At 47.8% G+C, this 20090-nt stretch overlaps 2 protein-coding genes across 16 annotated transcripts in view; one reads left to right on the plus strand and one right to left on the minus strand.

Moving 5' to 3' along the window:
- PRUNE2 (prune homolog 2 with BCH domain) overlaps positions 1 to 20090 on the plus strand; it is a 537643-nt gene that overhangs the window by 111191 nt on the left and 406362 nt on the right. The gene's annotated exons all lie outside the window — the stretch shown is intronic.
- On the minus strand, positions 15437 to 16735 carry FOXB2 (forkhead box B2). The gene has a single exon (XM_039461214.2). It carries the CDS (start codon positions 16733 to 16735, stop codon positions 15437 to 15439), a length of 1299 nt encoding a protein of 432 aa, XP_039317148.2.

A 20090-nucleotide genomic window follows, 5' to 3' on the forward strand; every position in this document is an offset into this window, starting at 1 on the left:
AGATTTAAAATATATTAGGTAATAACTGCCTAAAATTTGTAATAGAATTAATACAAGACCAGACAGATGATAAATGAAGTTATTCTTATTTATCAAATTTATTAAGAACAGTTGCCATCATTTTAGTTAAGGAAGCATTAAGAATACGTATTTCACAATTTTCTTCAATATTTATTTGACAAGATGACCAATTTCAAAAGAATTGTATTCAATATTACTAAAGGAAGTGTCATTTTGATTGAAAGAATTTCAGACATAATGCAGTTAAGAAACATAAGTAAAATAATGAAGTGAGAAGTCATTAAAAAAAAAAAAAAAAAGTTTTGTTTTTCTTGCCCAGGCTGGAGTGCAGTGACATGATCTTGGTTCACTGCCACCTCTGCCTCCCAGGTTCAAGCAATTCTCCTGCTTCAGCCTCCAGAGTAGCTGGGATTACAGGCCTGAGCCACCAGAGCCAGCTATATTTTTTGTATTTTTAGTTGAGACGGGTTTTGCCATGTTGGTCAAGCTGGTCTTGAACTCCTGACCTAAGATGATCCACCTGCTTCGGCCTCCCAAAGTGCTGGGATTACAGGCATGAGCCGCCGTGCCTGGCTGAATACACATTTTCATGTGGACTTTCAATTACAGTCAGTTTCAAGTTATGCCTTCTTACTAGAGTGTATTGTAAAATTTCATTTTAAATAATTTTCAAATCATTTTACAGTGTTTCTTTTAATATGCTTTTAATGTTTTTGAAACAAAGAAAATTTACTTTAAAATAAATACCGTATATTGACCGGGCTCACGCTTGTAATCCAAGCACTTTGGAGGCCAAGGCGGGCGGATCACCTGAGGTCAGGAGTTCAAGACCAGCCTCATCAACATGGTAAAGCCCCATCTTTAAATAAATAAATAACATATAATGCCAAAATTAATTTTAAGGCCAGGAAATTGTTTCTATAAATATGAGTTTAAAGTCATCATATGGTTCTGAAAAGTTGTAAGAAATACTGTCTGGGTCTAGTTTTTAAAATATTGTCTAAAACAATTTCCTTGTTTCATCTGGCATCCTTTACCGAATCATGTTAATTTTAAGAGAGTTTTTCCAGTCTGTCTCCAATTACTAAGAAACGATTCTCAACTGTTTGTTGAAAACATAAATTTCGACTTGGTCAACGTACCTGACTTTATTTATTGAGTAAATCAAATTGAATTAGGTAGGCATTATTTTTTTCAGTTTTACAGAGGTGAAAACTAAGAAGCAGAGAGAAGAGACTATTCAAAGCAGTTGAATATTGGATAAGAGCTGGATTTGAGTTTGACAGCCCTGAGTTCCAATCCTGGTTCTATCACCTACTCGCTAAATGACCTTGGCAAAGTAATTGACTCTCTGTGAATCTCTCTTCAGGCCATTCAGGCTAACTAGGATTTAGTTACCTACGTTTTAAAAATTAGCTATGTAGGCCAGCCACAGTGGTTTATGCCTGTAATCCCAGCACTTTGTGAGGCCGAGGCAGGCAGATCACCTGAGGTCGAGAGTTCGAGACCAGCCTGACCAACATGGAGAAACCCCGTCTCTATTAAAAATACAAAATTAGTTGGGCGCAGTGGCTCACGCCTGTAATCCCAGCACTTTGGGGGTCAGAGATGGGTGGATCACAAGGTCAGACATTCAAGACCAGCCTGGCCAACATGGTGAAACCCCATCTCTACTAAAAATACAAAAACAAACAAAAAAACCAATTAGCCAGGCATGGTGGCAAGCACCTGTAATCCCAGCTACTCAGAGGCTGAAGCAGGAGAATTACTTGAACCTGGGAGATGAAGGTTGCAGTGAGCTGAGATCATGCCATTGCACTCCAGCCTGGGCAACAAGACCAAGACTATCTAAAAAAAAAAAAGCTAACCATGTAGGCAGACAGTCTACACATTTGAATATTCATTAAAGCATGATGGGGACATGAATTGACCAAATTCTTCTTTCTCTTCAACAAATCTTTATTAAAATGTATCATAGGTCAGGTATTATGCTAGTTAATGAGGAGACAAAGATGAAAAAGATATCTCAAGAAACATTGAAAAAGTTTCCATAAATATTAATATCAAACCAGGAAAATAATATGTAGTGTGTCAGCTTGCTGTCATTTAAATTAAATCTTGCATGGACTTCATAATTCTCAAATTTCTCTTGAGTTCCTTCATTTGGTGTTTGTTTTGTAAGGCACTTGAATACCATTTCAAAACTACCATTTTAAACATGGCTTTGCAGCTCTAATAGGAAACTACAAAAGTCCTTAAGTGTGACGATTCCAAGTTGCTATTATTTTATGAAACACTCTTAAAGAGCTTAAGGTGAATCAGTGTCCCTCCCAGTGAAGAGGTCTGGCTTTATGTCAGACAAGCTTGAGTTCTCATTCTCACCCACTTACTGGTTGTTTGGTCTTGGTAAAGCTCCTTAACTGTTTATGCCTCAGTTCTCTCCTCTGTAAATTAAGGTAATGAAAGCACCTAAATTCAAGATTTGTTATGAGTTTACATGAGATTTGAGATGATGTAAAGCATTTAACTCAAAAAGCTCAGTAAATTATTGACAATTGTTAATAGATACAAAATCTTCAAATATAATTAGCCCTTGGGACTTATGGAGGATCGGTTCTAGGACCTCCCTTGGATATCAAAATCCAAAGTTTTTGTCTGGACAATGGTTACATTAAAAGCTCAGATTTCACCGCTACATAATACATTCATGTAACAAAATTGTACTTGCCGTATCTCTTAAATCTGTACAAAAAAAAATCAGAGGATGCTCAAGTCTCTGATACAAAATGGTACAGTGTTTGCATATAACCTATGTGCATCCTTCTGTGTGCTTTAATTTTTCTCTAGGTTACTTATACTACTTAATACACTGTAAATGCTATGTAAATAGTTGTTATACTGTGTTCAGGGAATAGTGACAAGAAAAGTCTGTACATATTCAGCACAGACATCATTGTTTCGAATATTTTTTATTGCAGTCGATTGAATCCATGAATGCAGAATCCACAGATATAGTGGGGTGACTGTACTTACGTTTTGTCAAATTCAGAAACATTCTATTTACCTCTAATCTATTTGATTTGTTTTGCTTTGTTCTCAGTGTTGAAGTTTTCACCACTGTGCTCTCTAGTCTCCCACCTTCTCAGGGAGAACTGAGTTGCTTTTGTTCCTTTATTATTGAAAGACAGAAGCTAAATAGTGTAGCCTGGAGTAGCCTCACATAGCAAATTGTTCCTGGACTGGCCCTGTCACATTGAGATTTCAGGACCTTATCTGTACAAAGATTCACTCTTTCTCTCCTTCTTTCTTTCTTTTTTTTTTTTTTTTGAGATGGAGTCTTGCTCTGTCATCCAGGCTGGAGAGCAGTGGCGTGATCTCGGCTTACTGCAACCTCCGCCTCCTGGGTTAAAGCAATTCTCCTGTCTCAGACTCCTGAGTAGCTGAGACTACAGGTGGACACCACCACCCCCGGTTAATTTTTGTATTTTTAGTAGAGATGGGGTTTCGCCATATTGGTCTTTTTTTTTTTTTTTTTTGAGACGGAGTTTCGCTCTTGTTACCCAGGCTGGAGTGCAATGGCGCGATCTCGGCTCACCGCAACCTCCGCCTCCTGGGCTCAGGCAATTCTCCTGCCTCAGCCTCCTGAGTAGCTGGGATTACAGGCACGCGCCGCCATGCCCAGCTAATTTTTTGTATCTTTAGTAGAGACGGGGTTTCACCATGTTGACCAGGATGGTCTCGATCTCTCGACCTCGTGATCCACCCGCCTCAGCCTCCCAAAGTGCTGGGATTACAGGCTTGAGCCACCGCACCCGGCTCCCAGACTGGTCTTGAACTCCTGACCTCATGATCTGCCCACCTTGGCATCCCAAAGTGCTGGGATTACAGGCATGAGCCATTGCGCCCGTCCCAAGATTCAAAGCTAAGTTGCAAGAAAGTCATGCAGAAAAGACACAAATGTCATACTTTAACATTTTTAAAGAGTACACTTTATTGTCTACAAAAGTGAAAAAATTCCAAAATATTTTCCTTGGTTGGTATGTATGAACATATCTATGTCTACACCTGTTGTTTCTTAGGATAAATTTGAACTTTACCTTTCTCATCCATGTTCTCCTGTACTTCCTTTGACATATACCTTTCTCAGAAGAGACAGTCTTCTTCTTCAGACCAGCAGGTCCTTGATGACATATGTGTCAAATTCTGGTCAGGAGACACAAACCACTCCAGTTATTTTTACTGACAGAATTTAATATAATGGATTAACTAAATGTAAAGGCGTAAACAACTGAAAAAATAAAAAGAGAAGTCTAATGTATTACAGATGTAGCAACTGCAAAAAGCAGCAACATCCATCCCTAGGGCAGAGAGTAGAAAAGGAAGAAGTTGGAATTATTAACATTTAGAAAGTTAGAGGAGGCTCCAGTGGAGCTAAACCTCAGAACCTCAGGGGCACCTGCTGACTGGTGCTGTTTTCTCTGAGATGGGGGCATGATAAAGCTAGTTCTCCAGGTATTGGCAGACTTCCACCTGGCTTCAGCTGCTGCTATGGGAAGGAGCTGCTATTGCCAGGTTGAAGAAACATTGCCAGTGTGATGCTTCCAGGAATTGCATACAGAAGGAAGCTCCAGAAGAAACAAATAGGAAGGAGCAAGTTTCTTCCTTCTTTGCACTCGCTGACTCCCGCTAGAGCCTCGTATTAGCAGAATCAAATATACAGCAAGCCAGCAAAGCAGAAATGTAGTTTACAGAGTCCTAGTCATAGCATCTTACAGAGAGTAGGAAAGGGTGGGTTTGCAGGTGAGAGACAATAGCTTAATAATTGGCACAATAGAGAATATGTTTTATTGTCAGCCTCTGGCATGGTTTCAGAACTACAGTCTTGAATAAATGTTTTGGGCCAGGTGTGGTGGCTCAAACCTGTAATCCCAGCACTTTGGGAGGCTGCGGCGGACAGATCCCCTGAGGTTGGGAGTTCGAGACCTGCCTAGCCAACATGGTGAAACCCCGTCTCTACTAAAAAATACAAAAATTAGTGGTGCCTGTAGTCCCAGCTACTTGGCAGGCTGAGGCATGAGAATCACTTGAACCTGGGAGGTGGAGGTTGCAGTGAGCCAAGATCACAACACTGCAGTTCGGCTTGGGCAACAACAGAGTGAGACTCTGCCTCAATCAATCAATCAATGCTCTGGAATTGATACGTGTTTTTGTTTATGTTTTTTTTTTTTTGGCATGCCAATTTGAGTTTATTTTTAATATTGCAATGAAATACATTGTTCCTAAAAAGGAAATTCTGACATTTAAATGAAATTTGAAAACCAAATAGTAAAAAACTGAATGAGATAGTTGTAAGAATCCATTTACCAATTTTACAGCTAAAAATTAACATGAAGTAGAAATAGCGAAAGGTAACAGACAAATATATTATTTTAGGTCATTCATTTATAGTGCCTTATCATCTTAAGTTATAAATAGAATAAGGATTTTGTTATATAAAAACTATCAAAAAAGTATCAGTGAAAATCCATGACCTCCATGGATTGTGCTGAGTGGCCAGGGTGGAAATGTTATCAAAATGCAGCAGCCCTGGCTGGGCAACAGCAGCCTCCGTGACAGTTCGTTAACTTGTCTTTCATAGGTGGCCGCAGAAAGTTCCATCAACAGTTATATTTTCAAATGTGATTTCAATGGTGAAAACTTCAGTTTCTCTTATAAGAAGAGCTATCCTTTTTAGGAAAATGGAGTGCTTTCCTTGTAGAAGTGAGGTCCCGATGGTAAGGTCTTAAGAAATTACAGGAAAAGAGAGAGAATTAAACTGCCCTTAATCAGGAGTTAGTAGAAGTTGAAGAGAATAGTGTGATGGGCAAATTTAATGGCTGAAAAGGAAAGGAAAGATCAAACAGGCAAAGAAGTGTGCCAGGGCCATACGACCTGTGAGATTAGAGTGGATATTGAAAAAGAACCAGTGAGAAATTCTTGGTAGAAGGATGACAAAAGGATTTTTAAAATAGAAATGATAGATAATTGACTTTGGCCAGGCATGATGAGTCACGCCTGTAATCCCAGCACAGGGAGGCTGAGGCAGCCAAATCACTTGAGATCAGGAGCTCAAGACCAGCCTGGCCAACATGGTGAAACCCTGTCTCTACTAAAAATACAAAAAGTAGCCAGGCATGGTGGCACTCACCTGTAATCCCGGCTACTTGGGAGGCTGACTCAGGAGAATCATTTAAGCCCAGGAGGCAGAGATTGCTGTGAGCTGAGATCGTGCCACTACACTCCACCCTAGGTGACAGAGCAAGACTGTCTCAAAAGAAGGAAGGAAGGAAAGAAGAAAGGAAAAAAGGAAGGAGGGGGAAGGGGAAGGGAGGAGGGAAGGAAGTCTTTTGATTTTAGGACTATGACTTTAAAGGTAAACTCAAATCTTCAAGGCACTGTGCTGCTTGGACTGGTTGATTTATGGGTAAAGGGGCACTATGCTTTAGACAGTGAGATGATCCATATGTTGAACCAACTCTGCGCCAGCTGGAGCTCTAAGATACAGGTAAGTGACAGAAACAAGACCTCTACACTTTCTTTGCCACTGGGAAAGCAGAGTTCAGGATGACTCAAACTCTGCTCCACATGGTCACTCACCCTCATGTCCTCATGGCAGTAACAGGGGCCAAAGGGAGGAAACCGAAGCCTGCAGGATTCTTGAAACATAGCCTCAGAACTAGCACACTGTAACCTCTTTCTCATTCTGTTGGCTGAGCTGCAAGTAACAAGACTGGCACAGGTCAAGGGTGGGGAGAAGATAATCACCTCTGAATGTGAGGATCTACAAAGTGATATTGTGAGGGGTCTGAATGCAGGGGAAAGTGAAAATCTGAGGCTACAGTTGTCATTGATCTACCTTAGATAGATCTGTTTTTGCTTTATCTGGATCCCCAGCCAATTGGATGGTGCCTGCCCACATCGAGGGTGGGTCTTCCCTACTTTGTCAACTCAGACTCACACGCCTGTCTGCTCTGGAGACAGCCCCATAGGCACACCCCAAAATAATGCTTTACCAGGCCTCTCAGTATTTGTTTCCTAATCCAGTCAAGTGGACACCTGAAATTAGCCCAACAGCATAGGACGTCTCAAAGTATGGTCTGGATTCCAGCACCGTCAGCATCATCTGAGTGCTCGCTGGAAGGGCACAGTCTCAGGTGCCACTCCACATCTGCTGAGTCAGAGTCTTTGAAGGTGGGGGCCCAAAACACTGTTTTAAAAACCTCTCCAGGTGATTCATATGTACTTAAAATTTGAGAGGCAATATTAGCAGACCTAACATACCTCAATTTCTCTTTTAAAAGTGGGCATAACTAGGCTTTAGTCAGCCTCTGGAGTTTTCTGACAAGGAAGAAATTTCTAGGAGTAACTGGAATGAGAAAGCAACTTTTTTGTGTATTAAAGAAATACAATCAGGCCGGGCATGGCAGCTCATGCCTGTAATCCCAGCACTTTGGGAGGCCGAGGTGGGTGGATCGCCCAAGGTTGGGATTTTGAGACCAACCTGACCAATATGGAGAAACCCCATCTCTACTAAAGACACAAAAATTAGCCGGGTGTGGTGGCATGCACCTGTAATCCCAGCTACTCAGGAGGCTAAGGCAGTAGAACCGTTTGAACCCGTGAGGCAGAGGTTGCGGTGAGCTGAGATCATGCCATTGCCCTCCAGCCTGAGCAACAAGAGCAAAACTCCGTATCAAAAAAAAAAGAAAGAAAGAAAATACAATATTTTGTATTTCAAGCTAGCAAAGCAGGATTTGTTTTGTTTGAGATGGAGTTTGGGTCTTATTGCCTAGGCTGGAGTGCAATGGTGCAGTCTCAGCTCACCACAAACTCTCTCCTGGATTCAAGCGATTCTCCTGCCTCAGACTCCTGAGTAACTGGGATTACAGGCGCCCGATACCATGCCCAGCTAATTTTTGTAATTTTAGTAGAGATGGGGTTTCGCAGATTCCTCAGGCTGGTCTTGAACTCCTGACCTCATCAGGTGATCCGCCCACCTTGGCCTCTCAAAGTGTTGGGATTACAGGCATTAGCCACCACATCGGCCATTTTTTTTTTTTTTTTTTTTTTTTTTGGAAACAGTGTCTCCCTGTTGCCCAGGCTGGAGTGCAATGGTGCCATCTTGGCTCACTGCAACCTCCACCGCCTGGGTTCAAGCGATTTTCCTGCCTCAGCCTCCTGAGTAGCTGAGATTACAGGGACCTGCCACCATGCCCAGCTAATTTTTGTATTTTTAGTAGAGATGGGATTTCACCATATTGGCCAGGCCGTTCTCAAACTCTGGATCTCATGTGACCCACCCACCACGTAGCCTCATTTTCTTCCTGAATGGCCTGCTGCAATGGGGTCTCTGGTCCAAGGCACAGCAGGGAAGATAGCAAGCTGTGCAGGGTTCCATACTTCTTTGCTGCTGTTCAGTTTTAAAGCATATTTCAGTCAGTCAGCTCTTCACCCATCCCCCAGTCTTAAACTACTGTATTTTAAAATGATCAGCTGGGTGAGGTGGCTCATGCCTGTAATCACAGCACTTTGGGAGGCTGAGGCTGGTGGGTCACCTGAGGTCAGGAGTTGGAGACCAGCCTGATAAACACGGAGAAATCCTGTCTCTGCTAAAAATACAAGATTAGCTGAGTGTGGTGGTACATGCCTATAATCCCAGCTACTTGGGAGGCTGAGGCAGGAGAATCGCTTGAACTGGGAGGCAGAGATTGAGGTGAGGCGAGATCACGCCTTTGCACTCCAGCCTGAGCAACACGAGTGAAACTCTGTCTCAACAACAACAACAACAACAACAACAACAAAACAACCAGCCTGGCCAACATGGTGAAATCCCATCTCTACTAAAATACACAAATTAGCTGGGCATCTGTAATTCCAACTTCTCAGGAGGCCGAGGCAGGAGAATTGCTTGAACCCAGGAGGCGAAGTTTGCAGTGAGCTGAGATTGTGCCACTGTACTCCAGCCTGGGCAACAGAGTGAGACTTTCTCAAAAAATAATTTTTTTTTTTTTAAAAAGCCACATTTTGTTAAAATACCAGTCATATTGGCTAAATAGACTTTTGAGTAATTATATTCCTGATTATCAAAGTAAAACCTAATGGTGCAGACAATCTAAAACAGCCTAGAACGTATGAAAAACACACACAGAAAAAGACATGTCACCAATCTAAAGCTATTACTGTTAATATTTGGTGTAGTGCTCTTTAGTATCTTTTTAATGTATGTTATGGGGTTGAAATCATACTATATCTGTTAAGTAGTTTTTCCACAGGATTTTATAATCATTTTCTACTAGGAGTAAATTTTCATAACTGTTACTTATAATGGCTATATGATATTCCATAGTATGCAAATAGCATAATTTATTTAAACATTTCCCCTATGCGGTTTTAGGTTAATTCCTATAAAATAAATTACAATGAAGTTAATGTCACAAAATCCTAATTCTGATGAATTCTTAGGCAGACTAAAGCCTCATCTTTTTAGGCAACAAATGAGACAGAGAGTTATATAGTTGACCCTCTTTAGTGTCATGGATATAGTCAGATACATTGAAAGAATTGATCTATCGCTTCCTGTAAGAAAGCCAAAACAATGGCATCAGGTTAGAAAATTGTAATTAAATTTTGGTTTTGTTTTGTTAGTATTGGATGCACACTTCTACCTCTTTCTCCTTCCCGCTTTCCTTCCTTTTCTTATCTGTGTGTATCAGTATTTGTGAAATCTTTCTGGAATAAATCTAGTTTAGCTGGTCCTGGACCTCAGCTCCCTAGCCCCTTTCTTCCCAGGTATCATTCTGCAGTAACAGTAGAAACATGCTGTGCAGGAAGGTGTTGACAGGACTGGCAGTGTCTCAGAGAGAACAGCAAATTTTAATTCCTTTTAAAAATGATGGCCGAGAACGGTGACTCACGCCTGTAATCCCAGCACTTTGGAAGGCCAAGGTGGGTGGATCATGAGGTCGGAAGATCGAGACCATCCTGGTTGACACAGTGAAACTTTGTCTCTACTAAAAATACAAAAAAATTAGCCAACTTGGTGGCATGTGCCTGTGGTCCCAGCTACTTGGGAAGCTGAGGCAGGAGAATAGCTTGAACCTGGGAGGCGGAGGTTGCGCTGAGCTGAGATCGTGCTATTGCACTCCAGTCTGGGTGACAGAGCTAGACTCTGTCTCAAAAAAAAAAAAAAAAACAATGTTGCAGTTATGAGGTTCATGACTTACGAGCGAAGCTTGGATGTCTCATGAACACAAAAGATACTGTTCCTTGTGTCAGGAAAGAACTGTTTGGATTAAATTAAATATAACAAAAATATCTCCTTCCAATATTCTTTTAAAAATGTTTTCATGAATCACTGTGTTAGCTTTTTAAAAGTTTCTGATAATTTTATAACATCTTTTTAATGTGGCATCTCTGTGTGGCTTTTCAGTCTAAAGAAATTTACTATAATCATGTAACTGGTTCTCAGATGCTTTATTTTCTGTTAATGATATGTGTATATGTCATGTGACTGAATATAGATCATATGAATATATTATGGCTTAAAACTCAGAATTTGAATTTTATGGACTGTGCTAAAATTCAATACAACTACATGTGGATGCAAGCGGGAAAGAGCAACATGTGGCTTGAATTTTCCTTACAATACACCAGGGATAGTTAAAGCGGAAAAGTGCTTGGGACAGAGTATAGCTGGCATTTTGCCAGACTCATACCATTTAAACAATAGTTTAAGACTGAATTAAAATCCCAAGCAGATCTCTTTAATCTCCCCCAAAGAGTATAAGATAGCTTTTCAACTCTGAAAGATAGAGTTAATGTAAATACTTCGAATGAGCAAAATGGGGAACGCTGGACTTGAAGAAACTATTTTTGTTCTCTGGAATTCAAGGACTTCCCACCTACACTGAGATCCCCGCTCTGCCTTTAAACTGCAAAAGAGGTTATCCCTGGCTTTTGCAACCATTTCTTTAGTTTTCCATTTTCAACACCAACTCCACCCTGCCCTTGCACCCCCACACAGAATCACAGGCTCAAAATCTGGTTAACACAAATACCACCTCAAGCCCTTGTCACATCATCCGAGCCTGAGCATGCCCCCAAAGTATCCTTTCTTCCCATTTCATAATTAGGTACAGTGAAGAATGAAATGGCATTGGAATGAAACGGAATGAAAATGGCAATTTTGTCAGATTAATGGAATTTAAAGAGAATCAGTGGCTTTAATGATCAATGTTTCTTCTCCAAAGGCACTCTATTTCCACACTCAGCTGGAGTCTCCCTGTACTAGTGCCAAGCAGGCAAATGTCACCTTTGAATCCCAGGAGATGTGTTGATCAGCCTTCCAAACTGCTCAATGCAAAGATGCTTGGAATTCAGCAGCGCCACTTCCAGCTAACTGGCTCTGATTCCTATGGATGCAACTAGTCCTCCTCCCTGGCTGGACTAATGCCAGTCTACTTAAGGAGATAATTGACCACAAGCCAGCCTGTTTGACAGGCTTCCTAAGTGCCAGATGCCAACTGTGCCAGTCCCAGCCCTTGTGGGAGGGCCTGCTCTCCTTGGGATGATAGCTAAGGTAGGTTTGTCCTAACCTTGACCCTTAACTCTGTTCTCAACTTCCCTCCAAAATATAATCAAGTGGGTCATTCCAAGTTGTTTTCTGTCTACTTTTAAGACTATCCACACCTCCCTACATCCTTATTGGTTCACTTCATCTTTCTCAGGGTTCACTTAAGTGGGATACAGGCTAAACAACTACAGCTTTTTCTATCATCCCAGAAACTAGGAGCATGATTTCATGTTGAGAGGGTTACCAAAATGTCACCATTAATTTATTATTCCTTGTATACAGGTTTTAGTGTTTCTCTATAAACTTCTATTATTGCCAAACCAATACTTTGTCAATGGCTGGACCCCTATTAAGCACTAAACCTGGCTCCGATGTCTTTGAAGGGATGTGTTTTGGCACTTGGGTATATAGATCTGATTCTGGTGACAGCAGTGAGCCTGGGCCTGGAGAGGGGAGTCTTACAGTCCTGGTATCCCAAAAGTCTGTCAGGACTGTTCCTTGCTGGGTTCCTGGCTTGGTAACGTGGGCAGTGAGTGCTGCTGGGGATGAAGGCCTCACAATACAGTTAGGGTTCAACAGCAGGCACCAAGTTAGTGAAGAGGGGTCTTCAGGGTGGTGTCCAGGGCTTTAATTGGGTTATCCCTTGGGATCAGGGTCTTGGCAGAAAAGCCCCACTTCGTTGTTTATTTACATGACTCTCCCTGTTCTCCAGTCTCCACTTCCTACAAAGCTTCCTCTGGGAACCAAGACCCCTCCCCATGCCTCCCACCCCCAAGAAAACTGTGACTTCTCATCTCTTCTCTTTCTCTCCTTACCGTAAAGACCAAACCAGACCACTGTGTTTACCTCAGTGATGCAGGAGGGCTTCCACAGCAGGGGCTGGGTGCCAGGACGATTCAGGCCCACAGCTTCCTCTCTTCCTGGAGAGGCTGACCCTTGACCTAACCCACCCCGGCCGCAGGTCGCTTAGGGCTGCACCTCTCACCTGAGAGCGGCACCGAGGACACCCCTAAAAAGAACATTGGGCCATCCAGGCAGGTGAGAAAGAGGAGGTGTTTTGAAGAAAATCCTGGAATCCCCTAACTAGCTGCAGTTAAACTAGGGTCCGGCCGGGGCTTCCGACTCACTTGGAGATAGAGAAGCCAGACCCCAAAGTCCCCCCAAATTTATAACTCCCATGTCAGGATCTCCTCCTCCTCCTTTTTTTCTCTTTCAATAGTCCAGAAAACCTCGCAGGAAACTTGGCAGTCTCAAGCTGGAAGAATGGGATATACTCCCAAATTGAGCCCCCAAAACAAAACTTCTAGCCTGAGAAGTGTCTCCCAGGCGAAATCAAAACCTTGACGCAGGCTGCAATGGGATTTGTAAATAAGGGATTATTGGAAACACCTATTTTTAAGATGTAACCTAACTTCCTCCCCACTCCTGCCCCTGCCATTGACATTCTGTGCACGAGTCGTCTTCTGACTTTTTATTTTCTTCTGTGAAAGGTCAGAGGTGACTTTCGCTGGGCCTGGCTGGGCAGACAGAAGCTGGTTTAAAGCAGACCCTGCTAAAGGGTGGAGGGCGGAGGCCCGGCCGCGGCTTCCCAGGCTACGCCGCACCCGGTCAAGGCCGCCTAGCCCACTCCTGGAGCAGCTCTGCAGCCGACGCTGCCGACCTGTCCCCTTCCTGCGGCTCGAGCAGCGTGGCCGCCGGCTTTTGCCGACCAAGACCTCTGCGGGCCCAGACCCCCGGTTGCGGTCTCCCCCGAGGCGCGGCGACCGCGCGCAACAGGTCTTCCAGGGGCGGTGGCTGGGCGCCGGTGCCTCGTTAATGCGGGAGCGGCAGTGTCCCGGCGCCAACCCTGCTGCCTCCTTCCAGCACCGCAGACTTAAGGGGGCGCCGTCGGGCACCCATCCCGCTGACACCGAGTTCCTGGCCTTAGACCCGTAGTCGAGGACCTCAACGTGGTAGAGGGGTGATGGATAGCGGTGACAAGAAAAACGCACTGCTGCAGGTGTTTGCTGATTCAGTCTCTACCATAGTGGTGAACTTAAGTTCAATTAGGAAACGGGCATGTTAAAAATAGGTGGTGGCCGGACATGTAATCCTCAGGCCTGTAATCCTAGTACTTCGGGAGGCCCAGGTGGGAGGACTGTTTGAGCTCAGGAGTTCGAGACCAGCCTGGTAAACAGTGAGACCTGGTCTCTAAAACACTACTATTAATAATAAATAAGTAGAAAAAGAGATGATTGTGCCAAAGGCTGAAAGGAGCAATGGAGGAAATCGGTGCTTACTGGTGGCTCGCTCGCGAAATCACCCCTTTGAAGTTCTGAAGTTAAGAAATAAGAGGGAGGGAGAGGATTTGCAAAGTGCCCTGACCTAACGGTGGGCACTCAAACCACTGGATAATTGAAACAACTTCACACGGGGCCAGCAGAGATATCTAGAGAGAAACTTTAATGGAGAACACCTCGTACAACACCAGCAGACATAAACAAAGTCACAACCCGAACGCGGCGAGGACACCAGGCGGAGGTGACTTAGAGCCAAAGGGCAAAGCGGATTTCTCCTCACTCTGCCCCCCCCCCATTCCCAAAAGTGTCTCAAGTAAAGTGCTATTCCTGGGGCCCAAGAGTGGGGGAAGGGCAGCAGCGACAAGCAAGTTTCTTTCCCATTCACGAACTGAAACTGAAGAATTCGCCTGAAAGACATAAACGCTCAAACAGCACACGGAATACCAAAACGGCCGCAGCGTGCAAAGGTGGCGGGGTGGTCCCCTCGCTTCCCTCCGAGAACACTGGAAGGGAACAGCTGCTGCAAGCGTTAAGAGCAATATTGTCCAGTGATGTGCCGAGCTTTTCCTGCATTCATAAGTTAGGGGAACAAAATCCCGCGATACAAGTGACTTGTTTCCTTAAAATTCCAAATGAAACGGATCGTGGGAATTCACATCATTATTCTTGGGCGCTCATCCGATTGATACACAAACGAGTTGCAGGTGGAAAGTCGCCTGTATTGTCTCTCTTTGGTCGTGTTTCCCAACTTTTGGAATTTGGGGCTTTACCCTTTAAGCTGCTGCCATTCTCTTTTGTGCAAACTAATTGCTCTAGCGGTTCCTCCCATCCTTCCTGACCCCCGGGTCAGAGCCAAGAAACTTAGCTGTTTCTCAAAGATATTTCGTGCGGTTCCCGCCGCCTCCTCTTCTCCCCCACCCCCTCCAAAGCGAGTTTATTAGTGACACCGTTTCCTCGCGCATTTAGCTGACTCGGAAAACAACGTTATCAAACGCTTCCTCTTTTCCTTCCCAAATAAAACGAGATTTCCTTAGTCGAGGGCAGTTTTGTCTTGAATGTTCACGAGAGGCGACCGCCGGGGATGAGAACGGCAGAGAGAAACGTGGTGGCTGAGATCCGTTTCAGCGTCACTCTCTGTTGTATTCTCCCCGGGAGGTTTAGCTCTGGCAGCTTCTGCTCCCAGGAATAAGGGTCGGAATCTACTTCCAATTTACCAGCGAATGAGGCTTTCCTAACCTCCTTCGTTCCCTCGTCCCCTCCCCCGATAACTTATCGATTTATATGAATTACAATATAAACTCTTACCTGAAAATTGGCTTTCATTAATCTGATTGTACAACATAGTATAAACACAGACACAAGGAGGGTTATATTTATTCGGACCACTGGAGAATCCAGTTTTCGAGGTTGTTCGTCAATTTAAATACCCTCCGTTCCAGCAAAGGCTCACACTCACCAGCTCTGCCTGCCCGGCCTGGCCAGGGCGCCCTCTCCCCGTCGGGCGGTTTCTGCGGTTCCGGGTCCCCTAGGAGTGCACTAGCACCGAGTGCAGGGAGCTGCCCTTGCTCTCGGCCGCGGTCGGGGCTGTGGGCTCCAGCAGAGAGGCGACGGGCGAGGCCGCGGCCGCGGAGCACACGGTGGATGGCGCCGGAGGCTGCTGCGAAGCCGCGGGGACAGTGAGCGCGGGCTGCAGCGAGGACACTGGCGGCAGCGCAGGCGTGGGCTTGATGGGCACCGGCACCGCAGGCAGGCTCTGGCTTGCCGAGTGGCACAGGGCTTTGACCGGGACCCCGAAGGCCCCATACTCCGGACCTACAGGGACTCCGGCTGCGGCCGCGGCGGCCGCAGCGGCGGCCACCGAATCCATGACTCCAACGTGAGGCCACACAGAGCTGACGACGTTGCCGAGCTGGCCGGGCACGGGGTAGCCCAGGTGGTGCATGACGGACGCCAAGGGCAGCCCTCCAGACTGTAGCACGCCCTTGTAGTCCCGGCCAATAATGTTCTCAATGGCAAAGGGGTGCTTGAAGCCGGATGTGGACGCCGCGGCTGCGGCGGCAGCGACGGCGGCTGAGCCCAGCCCGTAGGGTGGGAACTGAGACAGGCGCCCCACGCTGCCCACCGCGGCCGCCGCCGCCGCCGCCGCCGCCGCCGCCACGGCCGCCGCCTCCTGCATCTTGCCGGGGTGAGACGGCTGCTGAGGCTGCGACTGCTGCGGCGGTGGCTGCGGGGGCTGCGACGGGAGGTGCGGAGGCGGCTGAGGAGCAGTAGGCGGCTGCTGGTGGAAATAGTGCACCATGTGCGGCGGCGGCGGGGGCGGCGGCGGCGGCGGCTGGGGTGGGTGGTGGTGATGGTGGTGGTGCGCGGCAGCGTGGTGATGATGGTGGTGGTGGGGGTGGTGGTGGTGATGGGGGTGAAGGTGCCCTCCTGGCCCGGCGCCCGGCGCGCCCTTGGTGCTTCCCGCGTGCAGGTGAGCATGGTCCGCGCGCAGCACCTTGAAGCGCTTGCGGCGCCGTAGGAAGCTGCCGTTCTCGAACATGTCGCCGCAGTCGGGGTGCAGCGCCCAGAAGCTACCCTTGCCAGGCTGGTCGGGCCGCCGCGGGATCTTGATGAAGCAGTCATTGAAGGAGAGGTTGTGGCGCAGACTGTTCTGCCAGCGCTGTGTGTGCTCGCGGTAGTAGGGGAAGCGCTCCATGATGAACTTGTAGATGTCGCTCAGCGGCAGCATCTTCTCGGCTGAGTGCTGGATTGCCATGGCGGTCAGTGAGATGTATGAGTAGGGCGGCTTTTGGTCGCTATACGAGCTCTTCCCTGGCCGCGGCATCGCCCCTGGCTCCTCCACTGTCCTCCGGCCTGCACTTGGCCACAGATTTCTCGGCACTTCTTTCCTGGGGCCTGGCTGCCCCCTCTAATTCCCACTCCGCCCGTCCAGTCCCGCCACTTTGCCCGCTCGCCCTCCAGGCCGTCTCCGCTTCTCTTCCCGGCCTTCTGCGAATTGCCTAGTGTTTCCGAGTTTGATCTTTCTGGCCTACTCAGCTCTTGGAAGCTGGCAACTTCTGGCCCCGACGGTTGCCGAGTGGCGCGCACAGTCGCAGGCGGGGCGCGCCAGGTTTACCGCTGCCTTCTCTGGTCTTCCCTCGGGTGGCCAAAGACCGAGTGCTGTAGCTGACGGCTGTGGAGAGAGTGGCGAGGGGTTGTGTTTCCTCTGGCCTCTTTGCTTTTTCTAGGTCCGAGAGAAACCCAGACCAAGCTGGCTGAAAAGAAGGTCTGGGCAGTAGAGACTCTGGTCCTTTAAATCCGAGCTTGCGCCTGCTGTCCTGGAGGCCAGTGACAACAGGACTTCCAGCGCCCTAGACGCAGTCTCCTGCCCAGGCACTTAGCCACTCGGCACTGGAGTTCTCCTTTTCCTGGAGGGAAAAATCAGGATAAGGAGAGAGAAGATCGGCTCCTAGCAGCCTGCGCCTCTCTTTTCTCCGAGGCTCGCAGCGGCATTAGAAGAGATGCCAAGCCCTAGGCGATCGCTGCGGGAGAAAAAGTTTGGTAGTTCCTGCAGCAGCGGCGCCCGCAGGCTCCGCTGAGAGGCAGGGGGGCGCGGGATGCGCGGTGCGAGCGGCGTGCTGGCGAGGGCGTCTGCGAATGCAGAGTGAGTGCTGGCGGAGGAGGCTCAGCCTTCCGCGCCGCAGCTGCCGCCTTTCTCCCCGGCTTGTCTGGAGGAGAGGCGGCGGCAGTGGCAGCGACGCGCTCTCCTGGCTGCGTTTTGTAATGGTCCCCGAGACGCCGAGACCCCCGCAGCTAACGCTTCGAGACTATCACATGACCGAGGCTGAGGGACTCAGCCGCCGCCGCCGCCGCCGCGTCTGCAGCTGAAGAAGGGGCTAGAAGGCGCCGCGCCTCGCCCCCGCCCCCTTTTCCACCTCCTTTCGGGCGCTCTCCACCCATCGCGTTCACCACCCGCTCCGCAGCCCCCAGCCACGGCCTGGTGCGGAGGGTGGCGCAGGCTGTCCGCCCGGAGGAGGCACAACTCCGAGTGCGGTTCCCGCTGCTGCACCCAACCCGGGGTCCACTCCACCATGCACCGTGGAGGGGGCAGGACACTGCCTTCTTGCTTCTCTTCTCTCTGGCATCTCCCTTTCCCGTCCCCTTCCTTTTACCCTTCCCTGTTACCCATCTGCTAGCTCTGAGCTTCTCTTTCCTTACAAACCCTTTTTCCTGGGCTAGCCACTCCGGGTCAAGTTCAGAGTATCTTGTTCTTAAGGCCTCTTTTCTGCAAGAAACCCCAATGACCAGAGGGCTAGAGGGAAAAGCTCATGGGGAGGAAAGCCTGCGGTGTTTTCGCCACATGCCAAGTTCATCGCAATTTTATTGTGTGCCAACTGCATGTGAGGCCCAGTGATCCGCGCCACGTACAGGGAGATAGAAGTCAGTATCCAAGCTCCACTATTGCAGTATAAAAGGCGAGACGGACAGTAACCAGGAAATAATTAATAGAATAGGCACTAAGGGCTTGGCAGATGGAGGCTCCATCACACTTTCCTGTAGCGAATGAGCTGGACAAGATGAGGTTTCTCTGGGATGGTGATGTCTGAGCTGGGGCCAGAAGTAAGAATTGGGGCTCAGGGGTCCCAATACCTGTGTGTACTAGAAGGAAGTCTTTGCTCTTCTTAGCATGGGGGTGTGGGGTGGGGCGAGGCAGGACGTGGAATGGAGATAATTAAATAAGAAGCAAAAATTATCAATCCACAGGATCCTGGTGTGATCTGCGATGGAGAGGTGGATGAACCCAGGCCTGAGGTCCTTCTGCTGGCAGGTTGCTGCTCTGCACTCATCTGCACACCCAGGAGGGAACGCCGGTTTACTGCAGGGATAACTTGACGTTGTATTCTCGTTTTGGCTACCTTTGCCCTTCGGCTGGGAGGAAAAGCAGAGTTTAGAAACAAGTATTCTCTCCGTCTCTGGGCCTGTTTCATTATTTGTAAAACAGGGTGGCTGAAGTTGGAAATTTCACGGATCCTTTCCTGTTATGCGATTTGAGGAGAAAAGGGCATCTAGACACTAAGGCTTACTCGGTTTTCCCACGCCTAAACTCGAAGAAAGCCCTCGGCCCAGCTGCTTGGGGCGGGGGGGCTGCCCCTTAACTAAGCAACCTTGGTGACACCGGGTCGGGTATTTTCGGCTTCTGGCTTTTGGTGAGCTGCACGGTGGGAGCACATCTGTCCGTGGGGTAGCTTAGGCAGGTCGCAGGAGTGCCGCGAGCGGGTCAGGCTCCTAATTTCCACCTTTAGCCAGGAGCTAGATTTACGGCTAGCTGTGTGTGACCAGTTTGTCCTAGGCCAGGAGACGTTTGATAATAGGTGTTACCACGATTGAAGCTTGCAAGAAGGCCCCGGGGAAAACAGCAGCTTCTTGGTCCTAAGCCCTTTTCACAGGACGATGTTTTCTCTTTCACTGCATGCCAGAAACGTTTCTCTTGCCATAGGAGTTTCTGCGGGATTTTTGTCCGCTGAGACACTTTGGGGAGCCGAGCAGCAGACGGCCTCATAGCCTCGGGAAGCCACAGAATTCCAAGGACGCTCGCAGTTTGACAGCAAGAGCCCGCTGGAGCCAGGTGGCCCTTTTTCCTTTGAATAAGACGGTGCGACAACAGCCCTGCCCCAGCCCAGGAAGCTGGGGTCTACTGCAGGGCTATAAGGCCGCTGCTGAGGAGCTCGGCTTGCGGCTTCCGTAAAGGCTCTCCGGACTTCCACCCCACACGCAGTTCGAGCAAAGGGATCTTTGGTCAGTAGCTCGGATAGCCTCTCTTCCGCGGGTTACTGGAACAGCTGAGTCTCCTTTTGGGGAGCAGCTCTGGGACCGAGCCCGTTGGGCACTTGCGGCGCGTGGGAACAGATCGAGGGGAGGGGCTCTTCAAGGACTCCCGGGACAAGTTTTGGGCGCGTAACACCAACCCTGAACACTAAAAATGAGCCAGACGCTCACTGGGTGAGCTCGCTACAGCCTGCAGACCCGCCGCCACAACCTCAGGTTCAGCGCCAGGGAACGCGACCAGCGGGGCCAGTGTCTTAGGCCCAGGCGAGCCGAATTCAGGGGCCCGGGTTCCACGCAAATTGGGCCGAAACAGCCGCGGAGGCTGAGCGAAGCGCCCCGAGCCTCCCGCTTCCTCATTCGGAGTGTGCTTGGCA

The sequence above is a fragment of the Saimiri boliviensis genome, chromosome 2 (genome assembly GCF_048565385.1).
Source record: "Saimiri boliviensis isolate mSaiBol1 chromosome 2, mSaiBol1.pri, whole genome shotgun sequence".
Classification (NCBI taxonomy): Eukaryota; Metazoa; Chordata; class Mammalia; order Primates; family Cebidae; genus Saimiri; species Saimiri boliviensis.